This window comes from Artibeus jamaicensis, unplaced genomic scaffold (genome assembly GCF_021234435.1).
Source record: "Artibeus jamaicensis isolate MK-2021 breed Jamaican fruit bat unplaced genomic scaffold, CSHL_Jam_final contig_456, whole genome shotgun sequence".
Classification (NCBI taxonomy): Eukaryota; Metazoa; Chordata; class Mammalia; order Chiroptera; family Phyllostomidae; genus Artibeus; species Artibeus jamaicensis.
Genome location: NW_026521839.1, coordinates 698,911 through 726,543, shown reverse-complemented (window position 1 = coordinate 726,543; position 27,633 = coordinate 698,911). Strand labels below are relative to the sequence as shown.

At 42.5% G+C, this 27,633-nt stretch overlaps 2 protein-coding genes across 4 annotated transcripts in view; one reads left to right on the top strand and one right to left on the bottom strand.

Annotated features, from left to right (window-relative positions):
* The window catches only part of SH3RF2 (SH3 domain containing ring finger 2), a 131,195-nt gene extending 125,585 nt beyond the window's left edge, over positions 1-5,610 (top strand). For 2 of the 3 annotated variants that reach the window (XM_053666490.1, XM_037163345.2), the window contains one exon: positions 2,144-5,610. The gene's annotated coding sequence lies outside the window, so the exon portion shown is untranslated. The other variant, XM_053666491.1, reaches the window with a different exon arrangement.
* Positions 5,611-9,805: 4,195 nt separating this feature from the next.
* PLAC8L1 (PLAC8 like 1) lies at positions 9,806-27,068 on the bottom strand. Its single transcript, XM_037163350.2, has 4 exons — positions 26,837-27,068; positions 24,294-24,430; positions 11,352-11,488; positions 9,806-10,067 (listed from the first exon to the last, which is right to left on the bottom strand). Exons 1-4 carry the CDS (start codon positions 26,959-26,961, stop codon positions 9,927-9,929), a joined length of 540 nt encoding a protein of 179 aa, XP_037019245.2. The 5' UTR covers positions 26,962-27,068; the 3' UTR covers positions 9,806-9,926.
* Positions 27,069-27,633: the final 565 nt, after the last annotated feature.

The following is a 27,633-nucleotide window of genomic DNA, read 5'->3' as shown; positions in this document are numbered from 1 at the left end:
CAAGATGTCTCTGAATTCATAATAATACTTGTGAGCCAACAATTATAGACACTATGCTCTTAACTTACATTAGCTGGTTTAAAAATCTCAACCACAACCATACAAAGTCAATATTGTTACTACCCCCATAATACAGATAGGGAAACTAAGGCCTAGAGCAATTAAATAATTTCCTCAGGGTCACAGAGTTAAGAATTAGTTTGGAAATAAAATCAGGCAATCTGACTCAAGTCTGCACCGCTAACTACTTGCCATCTCATTTAAGATGGGATGGAGAGCTTTCCTGCAGACATCTGAGTTTTCTATTTCAAATAGACTTGTCTTTGGAGTGCTCAGTAAACAATTATTACCTGCCTAATCCTAAAGCCCCTGGCCAGTAGACCCAGCACTACTAACAAGGGCTTCTACTCAGCACTGCGCAATACCAGCCATAAGTAAATTCACCCACTGATGGGATTTTGGGGGGCCCATTAAAATGTCAGTCGATCTTAGAGTTGAAGTTCTTTCTACATCATTTAGCACAACCTGGAAGGTCAGATTCATGTGCAGCCAGCCTTCCCATGGCAGCCACTTCCTTATTACTTCCCTGCCTCTGCATTCACCCAGAAATGCTACATCATAATAAATGTAGTTAGAGCAAACAAAGCACACACTACTCCCTTGGGATCCAGATGCAGTAATCTCACATAACCTTGCCTTCTGCCTCCAAGGGACATTATTCCAGCTGCTAAAGCCAGGCCTGATCCACAGTTCAAAGCCACCACTTCTGGGCCCATTGCAATTTTAATGGGCTGACCCATCTCCAAAGGCATGTACCCAGTATCAGCACTGGCACCAGCTTAGGCACAGGGAAGAGAAGCAGGCTACATCTAACAAAGGCGCCTTCCCTTTTAAGGACTCAAAGTCATGAATAGCAGTGTGAAACTTCTGTCCATGTTTGGTGGTGTTCAGTGAAGACAGCAGAGCTCCAAATCCTATGTGACTTCTTGACGTGGGGGGATGTGAAAGGCAGCCTAATAATCACAGACTTTGTGTTCATGCCTGCTTCTCCCACTGAATGTAAAGCAGCCACCTGGTGCCTCTGCCAGCTCTTGCTTGCTGTCATGCTGAGTGGGACACAGCAGCCAATGAGTTAGTGCCATGGGCACTTGCAAGCTCTGAGAGCACGGAGGAGCTCAGTGTTGATTCCAAATGCAGCTGCCTGCTTGAAGGTTCAGGGCTCTTCCAGTACCTGTTTCTGGAGCCATGGATCACAATGCTGCCTTTGGAGACTGGGGGTTCAGGTAAGACTCCCCAAATTGATATCTCCCATAAATGTGGCTGGCAAGATCTCACTGTCCCATTCCACCCAACCAAGAATGAGGCTGTGATCATCATTCAAGGTTCCCCAGAGAGCAAACTGGCCTGTTAAATCAGCAAGAGCCCTTGGTGAGAAAAGAAACCAGGCTTCACGTGAAAGAAGTTGGGCAAAAGATGGAAAACTCCCTCTCCTACTCATTTCCTGCTTTACTGGGCTTTCATGGGAACTCACTTGTGGAAAAACTCTTAGACTGGGTCTTTTAGATGGCAAGTTTTCTAAATGTTATTGGACCAATTTCCCATCATTTTAGGTTTCTCCTGTCCCAACTCAGCATGGTCACATGGGGCTTTATTTATACCCAAAAGGGCCAAGAGCCAAGCACTAGCAGCAAAGTCACTCCAGCCAATCAAACTACTCAAGCCCTCACCTGGACTTGTGCACCCGAGGTGTTGTCTGCACCTGCTGTGACCAGGCTCAGCCTCTGGAAAAGGGGTCAGGGACCAGACAGGAAGGGGGGGGACATTTATTACATTATCTGAGGGATGATAGAGATGCAAGTTGAGTTTGGTAACCAAAATAGAATATTTGAGGCCTCAGAGCAAACCTGGGGTCTTGTGGATTTTAACTTTCATATTTTTGAAAGAATTTCAGACTTATGAAAATGTTGCTAAAAATAGTACAAGGGATTCTTGTATACCCTTCAGCTAGGCTCCCTAGATATGAACATTTTACTGTTTTGATTCTCTCTTTCTTATATAGGTATATAAGAATTTTAAAGAAGTAGAGACTTCCCAGGATGCATTTACACACGAGAGATTCTGAAATTCTTTTTCCCCTTCACAGACTCTGCCTTGGTAATCTTCCCAGGAGGAGCTAGCAACAACTGGGATATTGACAAGAACAAGTGATCATCAGATTGGATGGAAACTACTCAGTGGGGAGTTTATGGACCCTATGATATTGTTTGGACATCAAGGATGGTATAGGGATACCAATAGGTCAGCCTCCAAGACAGAAGGATAATAGGAGAAAGAACTAACATGTCTCCACCCACGGTATCAATGGGTGGTGGGTCAGGATAGAGAAATCCAAGTATGTCATGTGTTGTTTCAGGTTACTTCATTCTGTTGTCAAAGCCAAACTTGATCTTGCCAATTTATCACACCTTGCAACCTAACTGACACATTAATGACTGAACATCAAATGCCTTTCAGCTCTATGCCTGGCCTATCTCTCCAGCTCAGAATTAGAGCAGTGCAGGAGAGAGCAGAATGCTCTGGGATGTTCAAGCCAGACAGGCCAATGTGCCTTCAGTGTCCCTATCCTTTGCCCCCTCCCCTGCCCGACTCCTGACCCAGCATCTTATTCCCTCTGCCACATCCTCATCCTTTTCCATCCCAATTCCACTCTGTCACCTCCCACCCCACACTAACACCTTCATATCCAGAGGGCTTCTGTTAGAACATCCTGGTCAAGGAAACAAGGACTTGGTACCTAAAGAATCTCAGATAAGAAAAGTCCACACTGTTATAAGAGAGATGGCACAGACTGTAATGCTTATAGAGAGGCCATTTCATGTCTAAAGATATAAAAATGCACTTTTTTATTCAGAAATAAGTCATCTTAAAGGACAAGTCATTAGTAGATAGTCTACCCCTGATTTTAAAAAAACTGTATAGTTTTAAATTATCTGTGCTAATACAGATAAATGCAACTCACAAGTACCCTGAGACTCTGAACCATACATTTTGACCTTCTCTGTTAAGACATCCATAAGGATTTCATTTTTAAAAGCACATGTGCCCCAATTACCAAAGACAGTGACAAAAATGCAGCATCATTTGGGTCTGCTGGTTGTTTTCAAGTTCAAGATCATAATTTAGCAGCGAAGCATCCTCAGGCTTTCATCAGGCCTGCTTGTAAGCAGGAGCACCATCAGCCAAACCTTGAGCAGAGTAAGGACTGGATTTTGTGGTTACAGAAATGTTTTTCTTCTACATGAAGCCAGCACCCATCCCTTCATGAGATGAGTAACTTTAACCACACCCCTCTTTTGGTTAACCTTAGAGGAATGTGATAATAAGCAACAAGAGGCCCCAAAGTATTGGCTTTACTTGCCAAGTGGTCCGTGAGAAAGCAGGAGGTATGAGGAGACCACAGAGAGGATAATTCAGCGATGACATCTTCTCACACATAATTAATGACAGTGCTGCCAATTGTCAGTCATCCTTTTTCTCTGAACTGCTGGGACTAAAATGTTGTTTGCATTTCCTCTGAGATGAATTCAGGTTTGGTTAGCTCCTCATTAGCCTCAGCAGCAATGAATATAGAGATGCTGCCTTCAGATCCTGGAATCTACTTGTTGCTACCATGATGCCTTCCAGCACACTATACATAGGTTTCAATGGCTTCATTTTTTTCCAGGGTAAAGTCATTGAATGTCAGAGTTGGAAAGAATTTTATTTTAATTGATGATATAGGGACAGGTTAAGTAAAGGCAAGCCATCCACATGAAAGCAAGTTTTGCATACTGAGGAAAACAACATAACTTCTAATCCCCAGAAACCAGTACACCATCCTGGCTAATCACAGCCCTGTCTTCGAGCCCTCTTGCTCAGGCTTTCTTTTCGCACTGACTCCCACCTCATATTTAAAGCAACTGGAAACCACCTTTCTTAGTTTTTCACTTTCTGGTTTTGAAGTGTCTGGGAAATTTCCAGGGTTTATGGTGGAAGGTGAATTAGCTTTCCCTCAGAACCTGCTTAACCAACCAACCAAATATTTTCTTAAAAACACAAAATGAAGGCTGATTTCTTCCCAGCCAAACCCAGAAGGTTAAGAAAAGCTCCCTCATTTCCTAAAGTTTTCATCTCTGGACTGTCGGTCCCAGCATATAGTTTCCAAATGGTCATGGGTCAAAAGGTGATGCCGGTAGTGGAGGTGGCGGGGAGGAGGGCAAAGGTGAGTTATAATGATCAGAATGAGGTAAGCCCAGGAGTTTACCCCAGAATAGTGTGCTAACCATGAAGTGTTTCATCTTCTGGGATTGTTGCTTATTACTGTGTGTTGTGGGGGGGGAGAGTGTGTTGTTTAGGAAAAGAAAAAAAAGAGGAAAGAAAATTAAAGGGGAGAAAAATTCCCCCCTCATTGGAAATATAAGCAAAAAAGCTATAGACTCTCTTGTGTCTTTGCTTGTTTTATTTTTTAAGTACAGTGTTTTTAATAGACCAAAAGAGAATCTTTGTGAGGAAATATGTGTGCAAATACTGCTTATAAAAAAAGTATGTTAGTCATTATGGACTATTGTATAAATAAATCTTAGATATATAAAATATATAAACATATAAAATTCATTTTATAGGGTAGTGGACACCTAAGGACTTCCAAGCTTTTCATATATTTGTCCCAAAAAATAGAGAGTTCCAGGCCTGTCTTAGAATATGCCCCTGTAGAGCCAAGAATTTTGCTGGGGTTTGTTTGTTGGGTTTCTGGTATTACAATTTGTCATGTGTATGAGTTACTTTGCAATGTCTGTTGTTGCATGTGTGTTGGTGTTGTTTGCCCACATGGAATCATGAGAGATCCTTGTCACACACTGCATCTCGGAAAACCAAAGGAAACTTTCTAGTGAAAAGAAAAACACACAGAACACTGCCTTCACTCTTGGGTACCTCTCAGAGCTGGGCCACTGACAGCTTGCTATAAGTCTGAGGAAACTGGAAGTTTAATACCAGAGTTGTCTCTCGCTTCAAAATTTGGTGTTAAATATCTTTTCAACTGGGAAGGATGCACATGTTTTGGTTAAGTCCCTTTCATTCTTGGGCTTGACATGTTCTAGAGGAAACCAGGAATCACGGCCCTGAACCACCTTGCTTTTCGGACCGCTCTCCAGCGTCAGATTCCCAAGAGGTGTATCCCTGTGCTAATTCTCTGTTATGTTCTGTGATTCGTTATAGACTCAATGCTTTCAAAGCCCAGAGTTTTCTTTATTTGGGTGTGTGGCTCTAATGAAATGTTAAGTGTGCTCTTTACCACCCATGCTGATCAGAAAGAGGAAAGGGGAAATCAGGCAGGTGGCTCCCTTGCTGGAGATGTCCGCTTGCACCTCTTACATTAGCTGAGACACATGGGCCAGAAACTGGTGCGTGAAATGCCCTCTGTTCTCCACGAAGGACGGTGTCGCTCCTGCAGAAGTGGACAGATTACTCAAGTCTCCTTTGCCAAAAATGTTTGTTGTTCAAGGTTGTGAGCTTGTGAAGCCTGATATATGCTTTAGTAAGAAACAATAAAACAGGTTTATTTTCATGTAATGGAGTTGTCTCTCAGGCCTGGTTTTTTCAGTTACTGGCTCGGAGAAGGGAGTACTTCATCATAGATTAAACGTCAGCACTGAGCATTTAATTTTCCCAAAGAGCTTTGGTTCCTGGCAGCTGCTCTGGACATGCAAAAGAGAGGCCTGGGAGAGCAGTCACTTTGTCAGAGGGGAACTGCTTAGTTCTAGTGGGGATGCCTGGGAGTAGGGGTGAGTGACAGACACTGAGTGGGGCTGAGTCCCCTCCACAGAGCAAACCCCAGTTTGTACAACCACGAGGATTCAAGAAGGCCTCCTGGCAAGAAGTCTTCTCTGCCTGCTTAGTGGAGAGGTTAGGAGCACAGCCTCAAGACCCAGAGTACCTGTCACTTACCAGCTGTGTGGCCTTGGGCAACTCACTCAACCTCTCTGTGCTTCAGGTTCATTTTCTGGAAAATGAAGATGTAATAGCACCTACCTGAGGGATGGATGTTAAGGGTTAAATGTCTTAAAATATGGAGAATGTTTTGAGCAGTGCTTGGCACATGTAAGTACTCAAGAGAATTGGTGTTTATCACCACAATATTTGCTATATCCACCAACCACCCATACTTTTTAATTTTTTATTAAATTTATTGGGGTGACATTGGTTAATAAAATTACAGGTTTTAAGTATACAATTCTATAATACATCCTGTATTACATTTTATTTATTTAATATTCTTTCTTTAATGACTTCATCCTTTTAAATTTATTTTTTTATTGATTATGCCATTACAGTTGTTCTATTCCCCTCTTCATTCCCCTCCATCCTACCCCCTCCCCGTCCCCACCATTACCCCCCCTTTAGTTTATGACCATGTGTCTCAAGTTCTTTAGATTCTATATTTCCCATACTATTCTTGCCCCCCCCATCTATTTTCTATCTACTGTCTATGCTACTTATTTTCTGTACCTTCTCCCCCCTTCTCCTCCTCCCACTCCCCTGTTGCTAACCCTCCTTGAGATCTTCATTTCTATGTTTCCACTCCTGATCTAGCTGTCCTTTTAGTTTGCTTTTGTTTTAGGTGTGGTTGTTAATAACTGTGAGTTTGCTGTCCTTTCACTGTTCATGTTTCTTTAACTTCTTTTCCTTAGGTAAGTCCCTTTAACATTTCATATAATAAGGGCTTGGTGATGATGAACTCCTTGAATTTGGTCTTATCTGAGAAGCACTTTATCTGTCTTTCCATTCTAAATGAAAGTTTTGCTGGATAGAGCAATCTTGTATGTAGGTCTTTGGATTTCATGACTTGGAATACTTCTTTCCAGCCCCTTCTTGCCTGTAAGGTCTCTTTTGAGAAATCCGTTGACAGTCTGATGGGGACTCCTTTGTAGGTGACTGTCCCCTTAGCTCTTGCTGCTTCTAGGATTCTCTCCTTCATTTTAATTTTGGCTAATGTAATTATGATGTGCCTTGGTGTGTTTCTTCTTGGGTCCAACTCCTTTGGGACTCTCTGAGCTTCCTGGATTTCCTGGAAGTCTATTTCCTTTGCCAGATTGGGAAATTCTCCTTTATTATTTGTTCAAATAAGTTTTCCACTGGTGGCTGTTCCTTTCCCCCTTCTGGTACCCCTATAATTCGGATGTTGGAGCATTTAAAGATGTCCTGGAGGTTCCTAAGACTCTCCTCATTTCTTTGAATTCTTGCTTCTTGACTCTTTTCTGTTTGGCCATTATTTGCTTTCTTCTGGTCCACTCCACTGATTTGAGTCCCAGTTTCCTTTTCATCGCTATTGGTTTCCTGTGCAATTCCATTCATTTCAATTAGTTTCACCTTCATATGTTTGTCTAATTTGTGGCTATAATCAACCAGTTCTGTGAGGATCCTGATCACCAGTGTTTTAAACTGTGCGTCTGAGAGTTTTGCTATTTCTTCAGCACTTAGATTTATAGGCTCTGGGGCTTTGAGATCTTCTTGAGCCATTTTTTGGTCTGTTCGTGCCCTTTAAGTGTGAGGAGTGTAGCCTTGGACTCCCAGGTCGCTGGGTTGTGACGCTGTATGTTGAGGCGGGGTCAGAGCGGGGAAATGGCGACCCCCTCTGCTGTTTCTCCCCACAGGGTGAGGAGCAGAGACTTAGGTGGTTCACCAAGGCAGGGCCACTTAGGTCGCTGGGTGATGACGCTGTATGTGGAGGCGGGGTCAGAGCGAGGAAATGGTGGGGCCCACCACTGCCACTTGCTGTGGGGACCTGCTGGGTCCCGTCCAATGGCCCACTTTCTCACTTGTCTATCCACGCAGGAATGCGCGACCACAGTCAACCCGCAGCCCTGCTCCCTCGCTTTTTCCCCACGATTGCTTGCTGAGTTGCCCACCATGTCCAACCCTGCGCCTGGATTCTGCGCGCCTGAGTCCGTCTGACAGAGTTTTCCTGTGCAACCCGCTCCTCCAGCTGCTGGTTTAGCCCCTCTTACCGGTCAGGCTGAAGAATTTGTTGACTTCCAAAAAGTTCAAATTTCTGTGTTCTGGCTGTGTTTTCTGTTGCTAATATCTAGTTGTCTCTAAACTTGGTTGTGTGAGAAAGCACGACGTCTCCACCTATGCCTCCATCTTGGCGGAAGCCTTAATGACTTCATTTTCATTTAAACTTTAATTAAAACTTTACATCTCAACTGTAAATGGAAAACCAGTATAATGGGCTGCGAATACAAGATAGTGATAGAATAGCTCATATACCCTGAGTCCTTGTGATAGGGGAATCAAAAGTTGGAAAATTTTAGTTTAGGGTAAATAGTTAGAAGCCTAGTAAATAATGTATATGTCAAAGCTTTTGTTTCAGAAATTACAGATAAGGCCCATCCTGGCTCCTGGGGAAACAGCCGACCTCCTGGGGCACTGCCAAAGATTACCACCTGGGGACAAGTGGAGATATCCGGGCCTTTGTGTTCCAAGGAGAGACAGACAACCCCCCACTCCTGGGAACAGCTAACTGCTGAGGGCAAGAATACTGCAGTTTTTCCATCTAATTTTCCCTAAATTTCAAAACCCTTCACTGCACCTTGTTTACTCCCTGCTATGAAAATATTGGCCTGGAAAGAAAATGTAAGATGGTCTGTTAAGGTATGAACCCACCATCTTCTCAGATCACTGGCCATCTGAATAAAGTACCCATAAAGATTCAATCTCTGCTTATTGGGTTTGGCAGTGACAGTCAGCACGAGCTCCAGTGTCTTTTCCAGTTTCACTTGTTATCTGCCAGACACTGTGTCTTGACTGTTAGAATCCTCATAGCCCTATGAGGTTAGAACTACCATTTTACAGATGAGGAGACTGAGGCACAAAGAGATTAGCAAATGTGTCTATAGTTACACCATTAGTATATGAACCAGACAGTTCGGCTTCAGAACCCAGGCTCCTCAGTGCTGTTCTGTGGGGTTGCCATAACAAAAACCAGAGAGGATTCTATCCACCTGATAGATGGTGGGTGTAATAGTTTCCTAGGGCTGCTGTAACCAAGTACTACAACAGAAACATTCTCTCATGGTTCTGGGGGTTAGAATCTACACCTTGGCAGGGCACACTCTGTCCACAACTTTGCCTCTTCCAGCTTCTGGGGGTCCCAGGTCACCCTTGGCTTGTGACAGCCTCACTCCACTCCCTGACATGAGGATCACATGGCTGCATTAGTGTCTCTGTGTCTCTTTCTCCTCTTCCTGTAAGGACTGCAGCCCACCCTAATGACCTCATCTTAACTTAATTATGTCCACAACACCCTATTTCCAAATAAGGTCACATTTACAGATACCAGGAGTTAAAACTTTGCCATATCTTTGGGAAGGGGCAGAGAACAGAAATGATTCAAGTCAACCAGAACAGTTGCCCACAGTTGCCTATTGAAGGTTTTGTTCCTGGGGCTGAAGATTTTCCAGGCGAAGAGAGGCATCCAGATCAGCAGCCCCGAGGCTTTCTGCTCCATGCAGTCAGGACTCAAGGACACTTAGTGCCCAGTCCAAGTGCTAACTAAAATTAACCACCTCCTGCCCCATGACTGATGCTTTGGGGAAGGTGCTCAGTAGGAGCAAGCCACATGACAATTCGTCCAGCTTCCCAAACATCCTTTGGGAAAGGATGGCAGTAGGAAGATGGTGAAAAATGCAAGCTTCCAAAACTCCAGACACAGCAAATCCAAAGAACAGCCTTCACTAGGGGCATGTGTAAAGAGAGAACAACAGTAGACAGTAAGAGCGGGGATCATTTATTTTCATCTATTTCAGTGAAAAGCTAATGAGAATGATCTCTTCACTAAGAGGGTTTTAAGAAGAGGGCAAAGGGGAATGAGGAGTTTTCTTGCTCCATCAAATAGAGGCGTCTTTCATTAAAGGTGCTGCGGAGAATTCGTAGAGCTGGGAGGTTCTCATCTTGAGTTCCCTGGCCAGCTGACAGATGGAAAAGGGCCAACAGCAGTGCACAGCCAGCCAGTCCTCGCACAGTGTGCCCTGCAGGGAGAGCCAGTGTCTGTCCTGGTGAGGTCACACAGGCTCATCTGCTACCCAGGGACCACCACACCACTACCTGGTGGCACATCCCCTGTGCAGCTTCCAAGACCCACCAACACCCCCAAGTCAGCACTCAGGGACACGCACAGCTCCACTGGCTCTCCGAAGTCCCAAGTGGCTCAGCGGCTAATCAGTCCTCGCAATTCCAAGACCTGCTCTCCAGGCTTTTGGTCCAGGCTTCCTCCTTGAACCCACTGCTTTCTCCAGCAACATCTCTTTTTTTCCTCTTAGGACTTCATATTTATAATTACTTTATTTCTTTCTTTAAAATGGGTAATGAATGAGTCCACATGGTCCAAAATTCCAACAAGAAGGAATAGGAAGTAAAATGTAAATTCCTCTAGAACAGGTGCACCCAGAAACACAGTTACCTGTCCAAGGGCACATAGTGATGGCAGTTTATTATCTACACTTCCAAATAAAGCCTGTCTATACAAGTATGTACATACACAGGCTTTTATGTAAACAATTTCATATTTTTATGCTGTGCTTTTTTTCACTTAAAAATATATTTTAGGGACCATTTCACATGAATATACAGATGCTTATTTTTAACTGCCCACATCTTACTATGTGTGCTGTCTGTCCTAAGAGTTTCAATGTAGCTCAGTCTCAGCTGAGCTGAAAAGTTGAAGGGTCCCCAAGGAGTCCCCAAAGTGAATTCTACGTATGTCACATAGGCTGCATTTTAGGTCAGACCATCCCAAATATGTCTTCCAAATGTGATACAATTCTACCTGTCATCATCTCTTGATGCAATGACAGAAACAGAAATGGCCCATTGGCCACTGATCTGCATTATAAGTTTCCCTTGGAAATACCCTTCATAATGTGACATTTTGGTTAATATACATACTTCCTAGGAACTTCCTAAGAAATCAGAAATTTCTTCCCTTTCCTTTTCCAGAGTCTTCCACCAAGTGTTTTTTTTTTTAATCCTCACCCAAGGATATATTTTTATTGATTTGAGAGAGAGACAGAGACCAAGACAGAGAGACAGAGAGAAACATCAATTGGTTACCTCCCCTATGCACCCTGGACTGGGAGTCAAACCCACAAACTTTTGATGTACACGACAATGCCTTAACCAACTGAGCCACCCAGCCAGGGCCCACTAAGTGTATTTTCAGTGTCTTACCCAGACTCTTTTTTTTCTTCTTCTTCTTTTGAAAGGCACAGATTTGAAAGGCATCCAGGATCACATAAACATTCAAACACACTTACCCATATTTTATATCTTTCTCTGGTGCCAACTCTCACTGCAAAGGTCGACCCAGGCAGCAATGGCCAACAAAAGCATTCTCCATAATGCCTCGCGATGTCACACTCAAGACACATGGGACAAAACAGACCACAGAAACCTGTCAATAACCACATAGAAGAAAGCCGAAGTTCTCAGATGTAATTAGTGAAACTTCCCTGCTCAAAAAGCATTTACAACCCAATGCCATCAATTTAATTCTGCACTGTCTCCTTACAATCAGGGACTGAGTATGAACAACCAATTCTTAAAACTCAGTGTCTAAAAATTGCCATAACTGAGCCATGTCAAAACTGTCTTTTGTTTAAACACTGGCAAAGCTGAACCTAATACAGTTCTGTTAGTGGTCCCTATGGCAATTGTTTTTTTTTTTCCTATCAAGAGAATGCATTAAATAATTATTTCCAGTTGAATCCCAACCATTGCTTCTATTACATTTATCTAATTCCAATATTCAATATAGACACGGTATATGATACTTTTGAATAACAGGTATCTTGTTCTCTAAATGGGGTTGAACAATACACTGATTCTGCCTGCTATTTTTATCAGGACTTTATTTCATTTCTCAGGTAGGAGGTTACTCAAAGTTTTGTTAGTTTAACAGAGCCACTGACATCTGCCAGTTTTAATCTGTAAACTACTGGAAGCTTGGTTCTTTGAACATCAACTGGAAACAGTTTGTCATTTATTCATTCATCATTAACTACTGATACTGTTTCCTACACATTCTGCATGAACCATCTAACGGAGAAGTTGTTTTAAGTATGTTTTGGGTCAGAGACCCATTGAGGAATATGTTGCTAGCTATGAACTCACTTCTCAAGGGAAAATAAAAATGCATGCACACAGACATGCAAAATTGTGCATCCAATTCCACAGGGATCAGGATTCATTGAAAATGACCAACAGACCTCAGGCTAAGATACACAGTTAGAGGTTATGTCAGCTCCCATTGGGAAAGATGGCAACCTTGATGAATACAAATAATTAGGACTATAAAACGAGGGAAAAGCTCATCATAACCTTTAAAATGTTTCCAATAAATATGTTATTTATATACAAGAAAATGCAGAGGTCATAAACTTTCAGTTAGTTGAGTCTAGTGATCATATTTTACCATGGAACCGAAAGTGTGGAATGTTGTTCTACCCCAGAGAGTGCCTCTGTGCTCCTTCCCAGGCAAGCCCCACTTTTCACCGGATTCCAGAGGCATCCACTCTTCTGCTTTCCAGTCCCAGAGAGAAGCTTTACCTCTTCTTGGACTTTGCACAAATGGAATTGTGTTTACTTTTATAATTTTCTTTTGTTCAACATCCTGTTTCTTGAGAATCATCTATGTTGTTATATGAAGCTGTAGTTTATTCTTTTTATTGTTGAATAGTACTCTAATACAGGAATATTCCACAAATAGCTTATCCATTCTCTCATTGATTATTCCAGTTTTTGCTATTGTGAATAAGTACTATGAATATGCACATACAAGTCTTTATGTGGGCATTTCACTTGGGTGGATTCCTGGAAGTGGAATTGCTAGGGTCAGGGGATAGTTTGTGTTTAACTTCACAAGAAACTGACAAACAGTTCTCCCAGGTATTTGTACCATTTAACACTCCCACCAGCAATGTCTGAAAGTTTGTAGTTCCACATCCTCACCAGCATTTGCTATTGTCAGTCTTTTTTATTTTAGCTATTCTCATGAGTGTGAAATGGTAGGGATCAAAGCCTTTTAGTGCACCAGGCACAAAGGCTCACATGCCGTGTCACTAGCACACTAGAAGAACTTCCTGTCAAAGGCCTGTCATTGCCTGCCTGCAAAGTCCCACTCCCAAGTTCAGTGACCAACAAGCAAAAAGCTAGGAATGTTGCTTTATCTCAGAGCCTCCAAGGGATGTTCCAGGACTCTGGACTTCTTCACTGTCACATAGCGGGTGCGGTGGAAGGCACACAAAGAACATGAAGACTGGGGCAGTTAGGGGTGGTGACAAGGAGCAGCCTATCTTCAAGGAACATCAATTGCATCCATTCAGAAGTTTTCAGATAATCACTAAACCACAAACTGCAGGGATCACAAGGCTGAAAACAAACTCTGCAGTCAGCTTTGCCTTAGTCTGGAATGTTTCTCTCCACATTTTAAAAAAATCATTATTCCCAGTGAAATCAGCAAGCCCTGCCCAGCACTGACAACTAGTGGGAACAGTTTAGAGGACAGAAAATGGCCCAGTGAACTTACAGCAAGTTCACAGTGATCATACAATATGCAACCTTGAATTAGGGACTTCGAAATCACAGCACATAAAAATCAAACAAATCTCATTTTATGCATGGGTTACAAAATAGTGTAACAATCCCTGCAAATAAAAAATTAATCAAACACTGCAGCTAAGTGAATAATAAATTGAGTTTACATAATTGCTTGAGCCACACCACTTTGGCAAAGAGAAATGTTCACCATCCTCAATAAATACATTTTAAAGAAATTATTGTTTTGTGCATTGGAACTCCTGTACCTCATTTCTATGATTTGTATGCCTTTTTAAAAAACACATGTTATTTTTATTTTTCATCCTTTTCAATATATAACCATGTCGTCAAAGAATTCATAAAGAGGTGGTACTATCCCTGGCCAGGTAGCTTGGTTGTTTAAAGCATCATCCCAATGAACCAAGGTTGTGGGTTTGGTCAGGGCACATACAAGAAACAACCAATGAATGCATGAATAAGGGGAACAACAAATTGACTTCTCTGTCTCTCTCACCTTCCTCTCTCTCTCTCTCTCTCTCAAAAATCAATAAATAAAATTTTTTAAAAAGAGGTGATACTGGATGCTAAAAGAAACACACCCTAATCCAAGAAACATACCCTAACCCAATTAATTTGGGACAGAAATCAGATACAACAAACACTATGAAAGCTAAACTTTTATAATAGCTAATATTCATACAAATTTCACCCTGTGCCAAGCCCTGCTAAAAATTCTTTGCATTTGCCCTGGCTGGTGTAGCTCAGTGATTGAGCGCAGGCCTGTGAACCAAAGCATGGCTGGTTTGATTCCCAGGCAGTGCACATGCCTGGGTTGTAGGCCATATTCCCAGCATGGGGTGTGCTAAGGGCAATTACACATTGATGTTTCACTCCCTCTCTTTCTCCCTCCCTTTCCCATCTCTCTAAAATAAATAAATAAAATCCTTAAAATAAAATTCTTTGCATTAACTCATTTAATTCTCACAACAATCCTATAAAATAGATCCTCCTATTATTCCCATTTTACAGATGAGCAACCTGATACCCAGAGGATTTAAGTAGTTTGCCCAAGTTCATACATTTATTAGGAAGGGGCAGAGGTCAGATGTGAACTCAGGTAGTCTGGCCCCAAAGTATTAATGGCTACAGATAACCCATATATCCACACATCCTCATGCATTGTATATTTATCTAGTATGTCACTATGGTTAAGGGTTTATGTGCTCCAAGACAATATCCTCACTACCACTACTTTATACTTATTCCTATGTGATGGTCTTAAATCATACAACTTCTTTAGGGAAGGTCTTTTTTTAATATTTTATTTATTTAATTTAGAGAGATGGGGAAGGGAGGGAGAAAGAGAGGGAGTAAGACATCAATGTATGGTTACCTCTAGCACACCCCATACTGGGGACCTGGCCTGTAACCCACGCATGTGCCCTGACTGGAAATCAAACCGGTGATGCTTTGGTTCACAGGTCTGTGCTCAATTCACTGAGCTACACCAGCCAGGTAGGGAAGGTCTTTGCTGCTCTGTACGACATGGGTGTACAAGGGTATAAACACAGTCTGCTCACACTGCAAGACAAATGCACAAGAGTAGGATGATGGTGTCCTTTGTCTTAAAGAGTTTCTAGAAGAAAATTCTGCTACATATATCACAGGCCAAGACTAAGTATCAAAAATATACAAAAAACTCCTACAAATCGATATATAAAGGATTAAACAAAGAAGAAAATTGCTACATAGGACATGAATAGGTAATTCACCAAAGAATACCAATGGCCAATATTAAACATGAAAAATTGCTCTATGTGGTTAGTAACCAGGAAAATGCAGATAGAGACCATCAGAAATCACTTTGTAGCCATAAGAACAGCAAAGGTTTTTTTAAAGTCCAATGTTGTGGGGAACTGGGAACCATGGTGAAAGAGGTCCTTTGTGCACTGATGGAAGTAGGATTTAACACCACTACTCTGGAAGGCAACTTGGCTGAATTCAGTAAACTTTTAAATCTTCTAGGAGCCAGCAACTCCACTTACCAGTATCTACCAAGGAGTAATGCCTACACATGCTCACAAAGTGGGAGGTACAAGAATATCCACTGCAGCATTAAAATTTAAAACTTAAGTGTACATTAATAAATGAAAATATAACTAAACCATGATGGTGTAAGTCATACCATAATTAAGAATGCAATGAAAGATCAAATAAGTACAAACAGAGTTAAACCTCTCAGACATATTTTGAGCTAAATAAAATTGTATGATGATATTACACTGTAATACCATTTATGTTTTGTTTAAAGAGTTAAGGTGCTTAAGCTCCAGGGATTTGAGCCAGGAATTCAGCCTCTTCCATTCAAAGGCCTGGTGAATGCATAAGCTCCCAGAGCCTAAATGTTCCTGGGCTGTTCTCTGAGACAAGCTCCACTCTCAGGCATGGGATGTGGTTCATTAGTCACCATTCCAACTCATTGGGAAGCCGAAATAAAATGAAGCAGCCTACACAAAACCAGAGTGTGGAGCCCAGAGAGCAAACATAGAAAAGGTGGGTAGAAACTGCAGCAGGCACATTTCAGATCAATTGCTACAAAAAGGCAGAACCATCTGACAGCAAGAGTTGCTCCAAATAGGAATGGGGCACACTCATGCACTGTGGGTGGGAATGGAAATGAGTACAACTTGCAAATGCAAAGTCACTTGGCAACAACTAGCAAGATTTTAAATGGTACATTTAAACGTACAAGTTGCAACAGTTAGCCAACAGATAAAGTCACACACATGCAAAATGACATCGCTATGAGGATATTCACAGAGCATTGGTCTGAATAGCAAAATGTCTGGAAACCACACATAGGCCCACAATGGGGATTTCTGAAGAAATTATGGCACATTCATACTGTACAATGGAATCTCTGCAGCGATTTAAAATATTAGCTTCAGAAGTGCTGATAGGGCCTGATCACCTAGATGTACATTTATAAAACAAATGTGCAGAACAGTTTGTTTACAATTTTACTATTTGTGTAAATTATAAACATGCACATGTGACATAAAAAAACCTGAAAGGATAAATACCAAAATGCTAACAATGTTGATTTCTGACAGCTGAGATTACAGGATCCTGCTTTTGTCTTATATAGTCTTTTGTATTTTTCTTTTTTTTACAACAATTATATGATACTTTTATAATAAGAGATTAATCTATTTTCTTTTGAGTTTTTGTATACCTTTACAAGCATGTAGATTCCATCTGGACTCAAGTAAGAGGGGTTGGCTCTGGGGAGAATGGGGTAGAGAGAGGGCAATGATAGAGAAGCTCTTATACCAAAGGGGTCCTTCTGACTTTTGCATCACATGCATGGTCACCTGTTCAAAATCCTCCCTCCCTGGACACATTCAGAAAGCCAAGGCTGTCAGGTGCTGCAATGCGTGCTGCAGAGGGGACTGAGAAAAGCAGCTGAGAGGCCAAGACAACTGACCCCCATATTCATGCCTTCTCCTAGGCCTTTTGATTTTTTCAGTGAAGTTTGAGAAAGAAAGAAGCAAGTGAGAACACAGGTTAAAATTTGTGCATGAAATGGAACACCCCCTATGAGTCTCCTGCAGTGGGCCCAGCACTCTGCTGGGTGTCAGAGCTATGAGCCAGACAACGGCGGTCCCTGCTTTCAGAGACAGCACAATTTACCCAGATTCAGGTGAATCCCAGTCTGAGGCCTTTTTGGGCTTCCTTCCTCTTCCAGAAAACCAAAGAAAATCCTGACCTGCCTCCTCTGCCCACCTGGGCATCCTACCATCTTTCAGACAGCAGGTTAAGCTGGTTCCTCAGAGAGGCCATCCTTTACCCCAAACCCTGAAATTGCCTCTCATAACACCCTGCTTATTTCCTTCATTACACTTATCACAATTGCAATTATTTTGTTAATTGATTTATTTGCTTATTGTCTCCCTCCTCTAAGAAGACTGCTCTGTCCCATTCACTGTTGTTTCTGTAATACCTATCACAGATCTATGCACAGGTAGGAGCTCAGTAAATGCTGGATGAATTGCAAATCAATGTTAACTACACCTTCCACATAAACTTTCTCTGGGGCAACATCACAAACGTTCCCAAAACCTTTTACCCACAATGCCACGCAGCAGCTCGGCTTCACCTTCACATCTGAGCTTTCAGCATCCACATCTTTTTTTTTTTTTTTTTTTTAGATTTTATTTATTTACCTTTAGAGAGGAAGGGAAAGAGAGAAGGAGGGAAACATCAATGTGTGGTTGCCTCTTATGAGTTCCCTGCCAGGAACTGGGCCTGCAACCCAGGCATGTGCCCTGACTGGGAATCGAACCGCGATCATGTGATTCGCAGGCCCGCGCTCAATCCACTGAGCTATGCCAGCCAGGGCTTTTTTTTTTTTTTTAAGATTTTTATTTATTTATCTTTAGAGGGGAAGGGAAGGAGAGAGGGAGAGAAATATCAATGTACAATTGCCTCTCATGTGTCCCCTGCAGGGAACTGGCCTGCAACCCAGGCATGTGCCCAGACTGGGAATCGAACTGCGATCCTTTGATTCGCAGGCCGGCGCTCAATCCACTGAGCAACATCGGCCAGGGCAGCATCCACATCTTCAAGGGGAACAGAATTCCCAATGCAGTGCGCATTCAGATAAAAGCACAGAGGTGGGGAGAGGGAGGCAGTTCAAAAATATAATTATGATACAACGAAGAAGCAAAATGTTAAAAAAAAAATGGGAATCAGAGGCAGATTATCTGACTTCCGCCAAGATGGAGGCATAGGTGGAGATGCGGTGCCTTCTCACACAACCAAGTTTAGAGACAACTAAATATTAGCAACAGAAAACACAGCCAGAACACAGAAAATTGAACTTTTCAGAAGTCTGTTAACAACAAATTCTTCAGCCTGACTGGTAAGGGGCGAAACCAGCAGCTGGTGGAGCAGGGTTGCACAGGAAAACTCGGTCAGAGGGACTCAGGCGCGTGGAATCCAGGGGCAGGGTTGGACCTAGTGAGAGACCCAGCGAGCGACCTCAGGGAAACAGCGAGAGAGCAGGGCTGCGGGTTGACCATGGTCGCGCATTTGTGCGCAGATAGACAAGCGAGGGAGTGGGCGACTGGACCGGGACCCAGCAGGTCCCCGCGGCAAGGGCAGCGGAGGGCGCCTCCATTTCCCTGTTCTGACCCCACCTCCGCATACAGCATCATAACCCAGTGACCTGGGAGTCCAAGGCTCAGCTCCTCACACTTAAAGGGCACGAACAGACCAAAAAATGGCTCAAGAAGATCTCAAAGCCCCAGAGCCTATAAATCTAAGTGATGAAGAAATAGCAAAACTCTCAGACGCACAGTTTAAAACACTGGTGATCAGGATCCTCACAGAACTGGTTGATTATAGCCACAAATTAGACAAACATATAAAGGCGAAACTAATTGAAATGAATGGAATTGCACAGGAAACCAACAGTGATGAAAAGGAAACTGGGACTCAAATCAGTGGAGTGGACCAGAAGAAAGCAAATAATGGCCAAACAGAAAAGAGTCAAGAAGCAAGAATTCAAAGAAATGAGGAGAGTCTTAGGAACCTCCAGGACATCTTTAAACGCTCCAACATCCAAATTATAGGGGTACCAGAAGGGGGAAAGGAACAGCCACCAGCGGAAAACTTACTTGAACAAATAATAAAGGAGAATTTCCCTAATCTGGCAAAGGAAATAGATTTCCAGGACATCCAGGAAGCTCAGAGAGTCCCAAAGAAGTTGGACCCAAGAAGAAACACACCAAGGCACATCATAATTACATTAGCCAAAATTAAAATGAAGGAGAGAATCCTAGAAGCAGCAAGAGCTAAGGGGACAGTCACCTACAAAGGAGTCCCCATCAGACTGTCAGCAGATTTCTCAAAAGAGACCTTACAGGCAAGAAGGGGCTGGAAAAAGGTATTCCAAGTCATGAAATCCAAAGACCTATAACCAAGATTGCTCTATTCAGCAAAACTTTCATTTAGAATGGAAGGACAGATAAAGTGCTTCTCAGATAAGATCAAATTCAAGGAGTTCATCATCACCAAGCCCTTATTATATGAAATGTTAAAGGGACTTACCTAAGGAAAAGAAGTTAAAGAAACATGAACAGTGAAAGGACAGCAAACTCACAGTTATTAACAACCACACCTAAAACAAAAGCAAACTAAGAGGACAGCTAGATCAGGAGTGGAAACATAGAAATGAAGATCTCAAGGAGGGTTAGCAACAGGGGGAGTGGGAGGAGGAGAAGGGGGGAGAAGGTACAGAAAATAAGTAGCATAGACAGTAGATAGAAAATAGATGGGGGGCAAGAATAGTATGGGAAATATAGAATCTCAAGAACTTGAGACACATGGTCATAAACTAAAGGGGGGGGTAATGGGGACGGGAAGGTAGGGTGGAGGGGAATGAAGGGGGGGAATAGAACAACTGTAATGGCATAATCAATAAAAAATAAATAAATTAAAAAATAATGGGAATCATCTCTGTTCATAATGTGCCCTCCGCTTAATGGATGACAAATTATAGCAATAATTCTCAAGATATAATAGAAAAGTGTCCCAGTGTTGGAACCGAACATGGAACAAAGTAATGACAAGAAGCTCTCCTTTTGTTCCTGAGTTTGTCACAACTGTTTTCACAGTGATTGGCTTGACATAAAATTTTGTGGGTGAAGTAGCCTTTTTGAACAGAAAAGGACAGAAAGACACCCAGGACTCATGCCACAGTGGCATCCTAGGGAGTACGGCACAGACAAGAAGTGGGTAAAGGGAGATGGCCTTTCAATTTTCTTCTGAGACAATTAAACTTGGAGAAACAAGCAGTCACAAAATAGAAGCCCATCCAGGGAACAACGATTAGGACGTAGAACATTAGAGATCACTGTGCTGTATATTCATGGACTGCCCTTCAGAATCAGGTCCAGTTGTAAAAGAATATTGCCCATGTTTCTTCACATGTTCCTTCCTCCTCCCCTTGCCCCTAGAATGGGCTACCAAACAGACCAGCAGGGAATCCTTAGGAAACTGGTGTGGGAGGTTTCCTCAGCATTGATGGGGGTGGGGAGCAGAGCTAAGCAACAGCATGACATTGAAGGCAGAGGGGTTGGTGAAGAGTGTCCTGTTCTTGCCCAACTTCCTAGATACTCTTGGGATTGAGTAGAATTCACTCTGCAGCTGCCAGTCTAAGTCTCCTGACTCTACTCTTTGCTCTCAACATGCTAGTGGATTAATAAAACTGTAAAATAATAATAATAGTAGCACCAAAGTTTCCCCCAGTGAATTATTGTATATATACAGTGGAACCTCAGTTCTCAAATTTCATTCATTCTGGAAGGCTGTTTGAGAACCAATTTGCTCAAAAACGGAATCTCTTTTGACCAATCATACAGGTATTGGCACAAAAGTGTTGCTGGGGAGGGAACAGAACAACTGAGATATTTTTTGCCATGAACAACTTGGTCAAGAACTGAATTATTTGAGATGGGAGATGTTTGAGAACCAAGGTTTGACAGCACCCCGACAGAAAAACTTAGGAAATTATCCCTTACTATTGTGGGCAATATTGATAGAACTCTCATTCAAAAATACCCTGGCCTGGCCAAGCAGTAGCACATGACCTAAGCTAGGCAAATCAGGTTCCATCTGCTGAAACATCAATCCTTAGACAGGAAACCAAAAAAACAAAAATGTCCGGAGCTGACCAGACTCTCAGCTAGCACCCAATAATGCCCAGCCATCTTGTTCCATCTGAGCTTAGTTTCCAGTTGAAAATTTTTAAAGATTTATTTATTTATTTATCTTTAGAGGGGAAGGGAAGGACAGAAGGAGAGGAAAGAAACATCAATGTATGGTTGCCTCTCGTGGGTCCCCCGCCAGGAATGGGCCTGCAACCCAGGCATGTGCCCTGACTGGGAATCAAACCTCGATTGCATAGTTCACAGGCCCGTCCAGTTCATTTTTTGATTCCGTGAGTTATCCCATAGCCTTCTAATGAAATCCAGCATTTGCCTGGATGTTAGTTTCCTAGGGCCACCAGAGCAAAATACCAGAAACTGGTCATTGCAAAACAAGAGAAATGATTCTGTCATAGGCAAATTCTGGAGAACCCTGGAGGCTAGAAGTCTGAAATCAACTTGTTGGAAGGGCTGGTTCCTCCGGAAGCTCTGAGGGAAGAGTCTGTTCTACACCTCGCTCCAAGATTTTGGTGGTTTCCAGTAACCGTTAGCATTCCTTGGCTTAGAGATGCATTGCTCCTGTCTCTGCTTCTACCTTCACATGACCATCCTTCCTGTTGTTTGTGTTCAGATGTCCCTCTTCTTATAAGAACACAAACCACGGAATTAGGGCCCACCCTAATCCACTATTACCTCTTTTTAACTTGACTAGATTGCAAAACCTCTTTTTCAACCTAAGGTCACATTCAGAGGTTCCAGGTGGACATGGACTTTGAGGGGACACTGTTCAACCCAGTACAACGTGTGACCGAAAGAACACCAACCCAGTTACGATCCAAATCGCTGAGAAGAGTGGGTTCTATACGCTGTCTACTTTAATCCAGACAACAACCCTCGATGTGGGTTCCTTCACTGTCCTGATTTTAGAGAATTTGTTTGAAATCAAATGACCAGAAAAAGGCAGTTAAAACTCAAAGCAAAGTCTATATCTGATACAAACGTGTTCTCCTAATCACTGCATTGTATTCCAGGCTGTGCCCTACTGGGAAATGCACTGATGGCTCTCCAACCCCCAACCACAAGCTACAAAAGGAAAATGGTTCACATCCCACCTGGGGCTCATCTTCTCATCTCTATGTGGCTGTCCTGCCTTCTCTTTACCTCAATACTACATGATAACCAGAGGCAGAAAGTCTGTATGAAAACCAGGAAGACTCCTGAAAGAGAGAACCGCCTTAACTTGTCTGGTCAGACATCCACACGGGTAGCAGTGGCAGGAAGAAACCAGCTGAACTCTAGATTAGATGGGCAAAGAAACAGGAAAAGAAGACAGATGGGGTCTGGGGGTGGGCAGTCTCTTCTCCGAAGGCTCAGGCAGTAAAGGTGTAAGGTGAGATGATCAGAGCACCAAGAAGTGTCAGGGCTTTTCCCTGTGCAAGAGTCTTGGTTGAATAAGGACCTAGATCATGTAAACAGTCCAGAGCTCTCTCACTGAGCCACCCTGTTGACTTTGGGACAAATTCAGGTCTTCCCAGAGCCTGCAAAAAGTGGGGAGAGCCATATTCTTAAAAAATATTAGATCCAGGATCTGTTGATTTTGAACTGAAGAGACTGTCCCTCATCTTTCATAGGGAACCTCCCAATCTCACACACACACACACACACACACTTCAAGACAAATACCATATGATCTCACCTTTGACAGGAAGCTAAAGAATAAAACAAACAAGCACACAGAATAAAAACAAAGACACTGAAATAGAGAACAAGTGGGCAGCGACCAGAGGGGAGAGCGAAGGGAATTTAAGGGGAAAAAGGGGGAGGGATTTTGAGGAACAAGTATGAAAGACACAGGGATGAGGACTGGGGGAGGGGAAATTGGAGGAAGGGGGGAGACCGGGCGGGGGGTGGGATGGGAGAAATAGATAAAAAAATGTACTTGAAAAGTAACTAAATAAAATGTATTATAAAAAAAAATCAGTAATCGACTTGCTCTCCAGGGCAAGAGCATCAGGTCCTGGAAGCAGATACTGACAGGTGGCACCAGAGGTGGGTCAGAATGTCCTAAGGTAAAAATAGAATCAATGAGCTTTGAACCTTAATCCCAGGGGAAAATCATGTAGCTAGAGGACGGTGTTATTGGTATTTCTGAACAATTATCTGCAAAGGTTTCAATCAAGGGGGCTTCTTTTGTAATGTTTCTTACAGTTATAAGAGCACCACATATTCCTTATAGAAATAATAGAAAAAGAAGTAAAAAATTTTAAAAATCACTCATTAGCCCACCATCTGGAGACATCAGCTGAAAACATTTGTATTTGTATCCTTTCAGATATTTTTCTAAGTATTTCCCCCCAAAATGGTGTCCAAGGCACACAGCTTTGCAATCTTTCTTTAACTTAAAAATGTATCCAAAATATCTTTCCATCCCATTAAATGTTATTTGACAACATGGGTTTTCATGGCTGTATAATAATTCGCTGTATGAGGCCCTCACTGAACATTTAGGTTGTCCAGATTGTTGCTATAATAACCAATGCTGTGAGATTTCATGTCACTGCTAAATCTTTGCATGTGATTTATTTTCTTACACTAAACACTTGAAAATGTAATTACCAGGTCAACAGCTATGTAACACCTGAGGCTCTTTTTATACGTATTACTAAACCATCCACCAGGAAGGTTTTACTATTTTGTGTATGTTTACCAAAAGTGTACTTTGTGATTTAAAAAATCTTTGTAAGTCACCACCTGTTCTATAAAAGCATCCACATCTCTGAAAGGCAAGATTTTTTCCTTTCCAAGATTTGAGTCAGTAGAGGATTAGTTCAATTATTCTGAAACCATTTAATTTCTGTCCTTGTGCCTGAGGTTGCTTTTCCATCCACTGATGTCTTGGGAAAGAAAATACTAAAGGAGAACTTAAATGAATGAATAGGAAAAACATACAAATTCTCCTGTCTCTGCAGACACTGAAGAGGCCGGTGCTCCAGTCACCCCCGGTGGGGACAATCACTGTGATTGCCGTTCTGCCTCTGGCACCCCTGGCAGGCTGCTTCACCACAGCCTGGGCTGGTGCATGGCCCCTGGAGAGTCAAGGACAGTGATTAATTAGGAAACAAGAAGATAGTTCAGAGGACAACTGATAAGCCAAGGCAAAGGCATAAACAGGAGGAAGGGACCCAAAGATGTCAAGCCACAATGGACCTCACTACCTCCCTCTCTCCTCGTTCATACCTTCTCTGTGTGCCCCATCTCTATTAATGGCATTACTGTTCCAAATCCTGTCCTTCCAACTCAGTATCCAGGCTACATCTTCAGTGTTTCTTGGTGCTTCGTAATAGTTCACAAATGTGTAAGCAAGAGACCTCAGTTCAAACCCAGCATGACAGACACTTCATGGAGAAGGAGGTAGACTGGAAGGAAAGAGGCTGCCTGCATTTTTGACATCAGTGTCTAAAATGCCAGTGACATAGGGGTTGGGGAGGCATGGGGGGCAAATGGCTGGAGATGCTGCACCAGAGGGGCTGGGGTCGGGGGCTACCTGTCTAGAAGCTGAAAATGCAGCTATGGAAAATGCCCAGACCTTTAATTATCCACTGGGCACTAGAGACTATGCGGAGGAGCCTGACAAGGTTTTTAAGAGTCTACAAAAAGTGAGTCCTAGAAAAAAGTCTTGGCTCAAAAATAGAAAAACTGCAGAAATATTTTTATTACACTTGGAAACAACTTATAATTCTCTCATTAAAAAAAAAATCCCAAGCATGAATGTCTGCTGGCAAGCAGATGCCAAACATAAATAACTCAGATAATTTCAAAAGCAATATTATATAAATCTTTTCACTTATTATTCAGCAAAGAAAACATGTGGATATAATGTACAGTATATCTTAGTATATTTGTGGTAATGTGGGTGAGGATCTACCTCTATGGACTAAATTGTGTCCCCCCCAAATCCATATGCTGAAGCTGACCCCCATTCTGACTGTATTGGGGCTTTGGGGGGGTGGTAAATGAAGACAGGGTGAGGTTCTGGTCTAATAGGATGAGCAAACATTGAGAAGGCTGCAAGCTCAGGCCCCACCAGAACCTGGCTGTGCTGGCATCCTGATCCTGCACTTCCAGACTCCAGAGCCATGAGAAAATAAATTCCCATTCTTCAAGCCATTTCCATTCTCTGATATCTTTCTAAAGTAGCCCAAGCCAACTAAGAAACCTATAAAGATGTCAAACTGGCCCTGAAGAAAACCACCTTTCTAACACCTCTTATTCCCTCTATTTCTACATAAGCTCCATGAGGTTGGGGCACATGCCACTTCTCCCCATAGTCCCAGAGTCCAACTACTACCTCAAACCTAGTGGGTGGGTGTGTTGCTGAACTGGATCAAGCTGAATGTACATGTCTCTTCCGTTATATTTCAGTCCTCCTCAAATCTAGCTCTAAGTTATTTGTCTGTCACTGTATTTCATTCCCTAGGAAAGGCATAACTCTCAGGTACGATTGATGAAATACAAGCAGAGAACCCTAAAATCTTCCTGCACCCCTGCACACAGTCTGAGGATTTCCTTTCAATGTGACAATGCCTACTGATCGGTGTTTCCATCATTATATTAAAAGCTTCCAATTATCTCCGATTTTTAGTCAAGGAATTTCTTAGTGCTGAGCCCCTATATTCAATTTCCCCTGAAATAAACCATGTACAGCTTGCAGCCCTAGAAGAGAATGTTCTGCTGCTTGCTCACTCAGCATCATGTGTATGTTGCCTTTTATTATGGTGAGGCAGCCTGTCCCCTATCTATTCCAAACCAAGTAACTGAGAGGATAGCTTTTCATTAATGAAAAGAAAAGTTGTTTTTTGGGGGGCTGTTTTACCTAATTTTGAACTCAAGAAGTACATTATTGAGTTTCTTTCCTTTATACCTTGATTCTTTGGTGATTTTTATATTACAGCATTTGAATTATCAAGCATTGGCTAAAACATTTCAGTTCAAGGTTATATAGCTCATGTGTCATAAAGAAAATAACAAGCACAGCTACCCTTCATTGAGCACTTTCTATGTAGGGACTACAAGGGACTTGGTCATTCCTTTCAGAACTGAGTAATATTTCAGAGATCAAACTAAAGTAGCTATTGTAGCTTCCTGCACAGCTTTTAGCTCTATTACCCCAGACAATATTATACTGCCATTTGATTTCAAAAGGGTAGAAATTACTGGCAGCCATCAGAAATAGACTCACTTGATCAGGGTTCAACACTTTAAGAATAAATAGACATCATTTCACCCAAGCCAGCCCTTCTCTTTTGGTGAGCCAAGCAAGGCCAGAAGGAACTAATCAGTTGCCCTCTTTTGAAGTTTGCATGGGAAATGATAGCAACTTCTTTCTTCCCAAGCCCAGCTATCATTTCTTGGCTCCTTATAAGAAACTAATTCAATATTCCAACCAAAAGGCAAGAGCTAGGGGTTGGGGGAATCACCCTACTACTCACTGCCTCAAGTTGGAAATAAACTGTCGTTCCTCTTCAGTTGCTATGAATGAAAGCGACAGAGGTGAGTGTATATTGAGTAAGCAGACATCCTCAGGCAACTTTGAGAAGTCATTTCCAAACCAATTCATAGTGATAGGTTTTCTTGTCACTCAGGCTATCCTTTTCCCTTTGACAGTGAGCTGACTGATCCCAAATGGAGGTTCAACACAAACTGAAACAGCTCTTCTAAAGAATGTTGCCTGGATATTCTAGAACCTGAGGTCATAGCAGTGCAAATGACAAGCATCTTATTTCTTTAATGACAGGTACACACCTGTCCATCTCATTAATCTGAAGGGAGATGCTGTTGAAGGTATAGTTTAAGTTTTTTTTTTAAACTTACCTTTGGGGAAAAAACCCCTTTGCTTTGAGAGATAGCTCGAGTATAAGCATTTATCAAGCAAAGTGCCACTGGATCTTTCCTCAGGCGACTCAAAAGGGTAGATTTCTGCCACGTGGCATAGCTGAGAAACAGCAGGGCCTTCTCACCCCAAAACTGCTGGTCCGGGTCAGCAGGAGGAGCCCCACAACATGAAAGCAGGGACAGAAAGGTCTTTCAGCCCAGGTAGTGTACTGGAATCCCCCACATGAAAAATGGTCTAAAGTTTGAACTATGCTAGGTTGTCCTAAGCCTCTAGGGCTTTTTAGAACTTCTAAAAGCCTCCACCCTTGGAGGCTTCACTGATCATGCCAGGGAAGTGGTGTGCTTGTGGCTCTTCCTACCCAGCCCCAAGGGAATCTAGTGAACAGAAGCAGGGATG

Excerpts from the sequence above, each read along its gene's own strand:
- PLAC8L1 (XM_037163350.2), bottom strand. The coding sequence starts at position 26,961 with ATGAATTGGTTTGGAAATGACTTCTCAAAGTTGCCTGAGGATGTCTGC. Across the intron at positions 11,489-24,293 it reads CTGCAGAGACAGGAGAATTT|GTTTCTGTGGTCTGTTTTGT; the intron begins GTATGTTTTTCC and ends GGTTATTGACAG. Across the intron at positions 10,068-11,351 it reads GAGAAAGATATAAAATATGG|GGCACACTGTGCGAGGACTG; the intron begins GTAAGTGTGTTT and ends CTCTCCCTGCAG.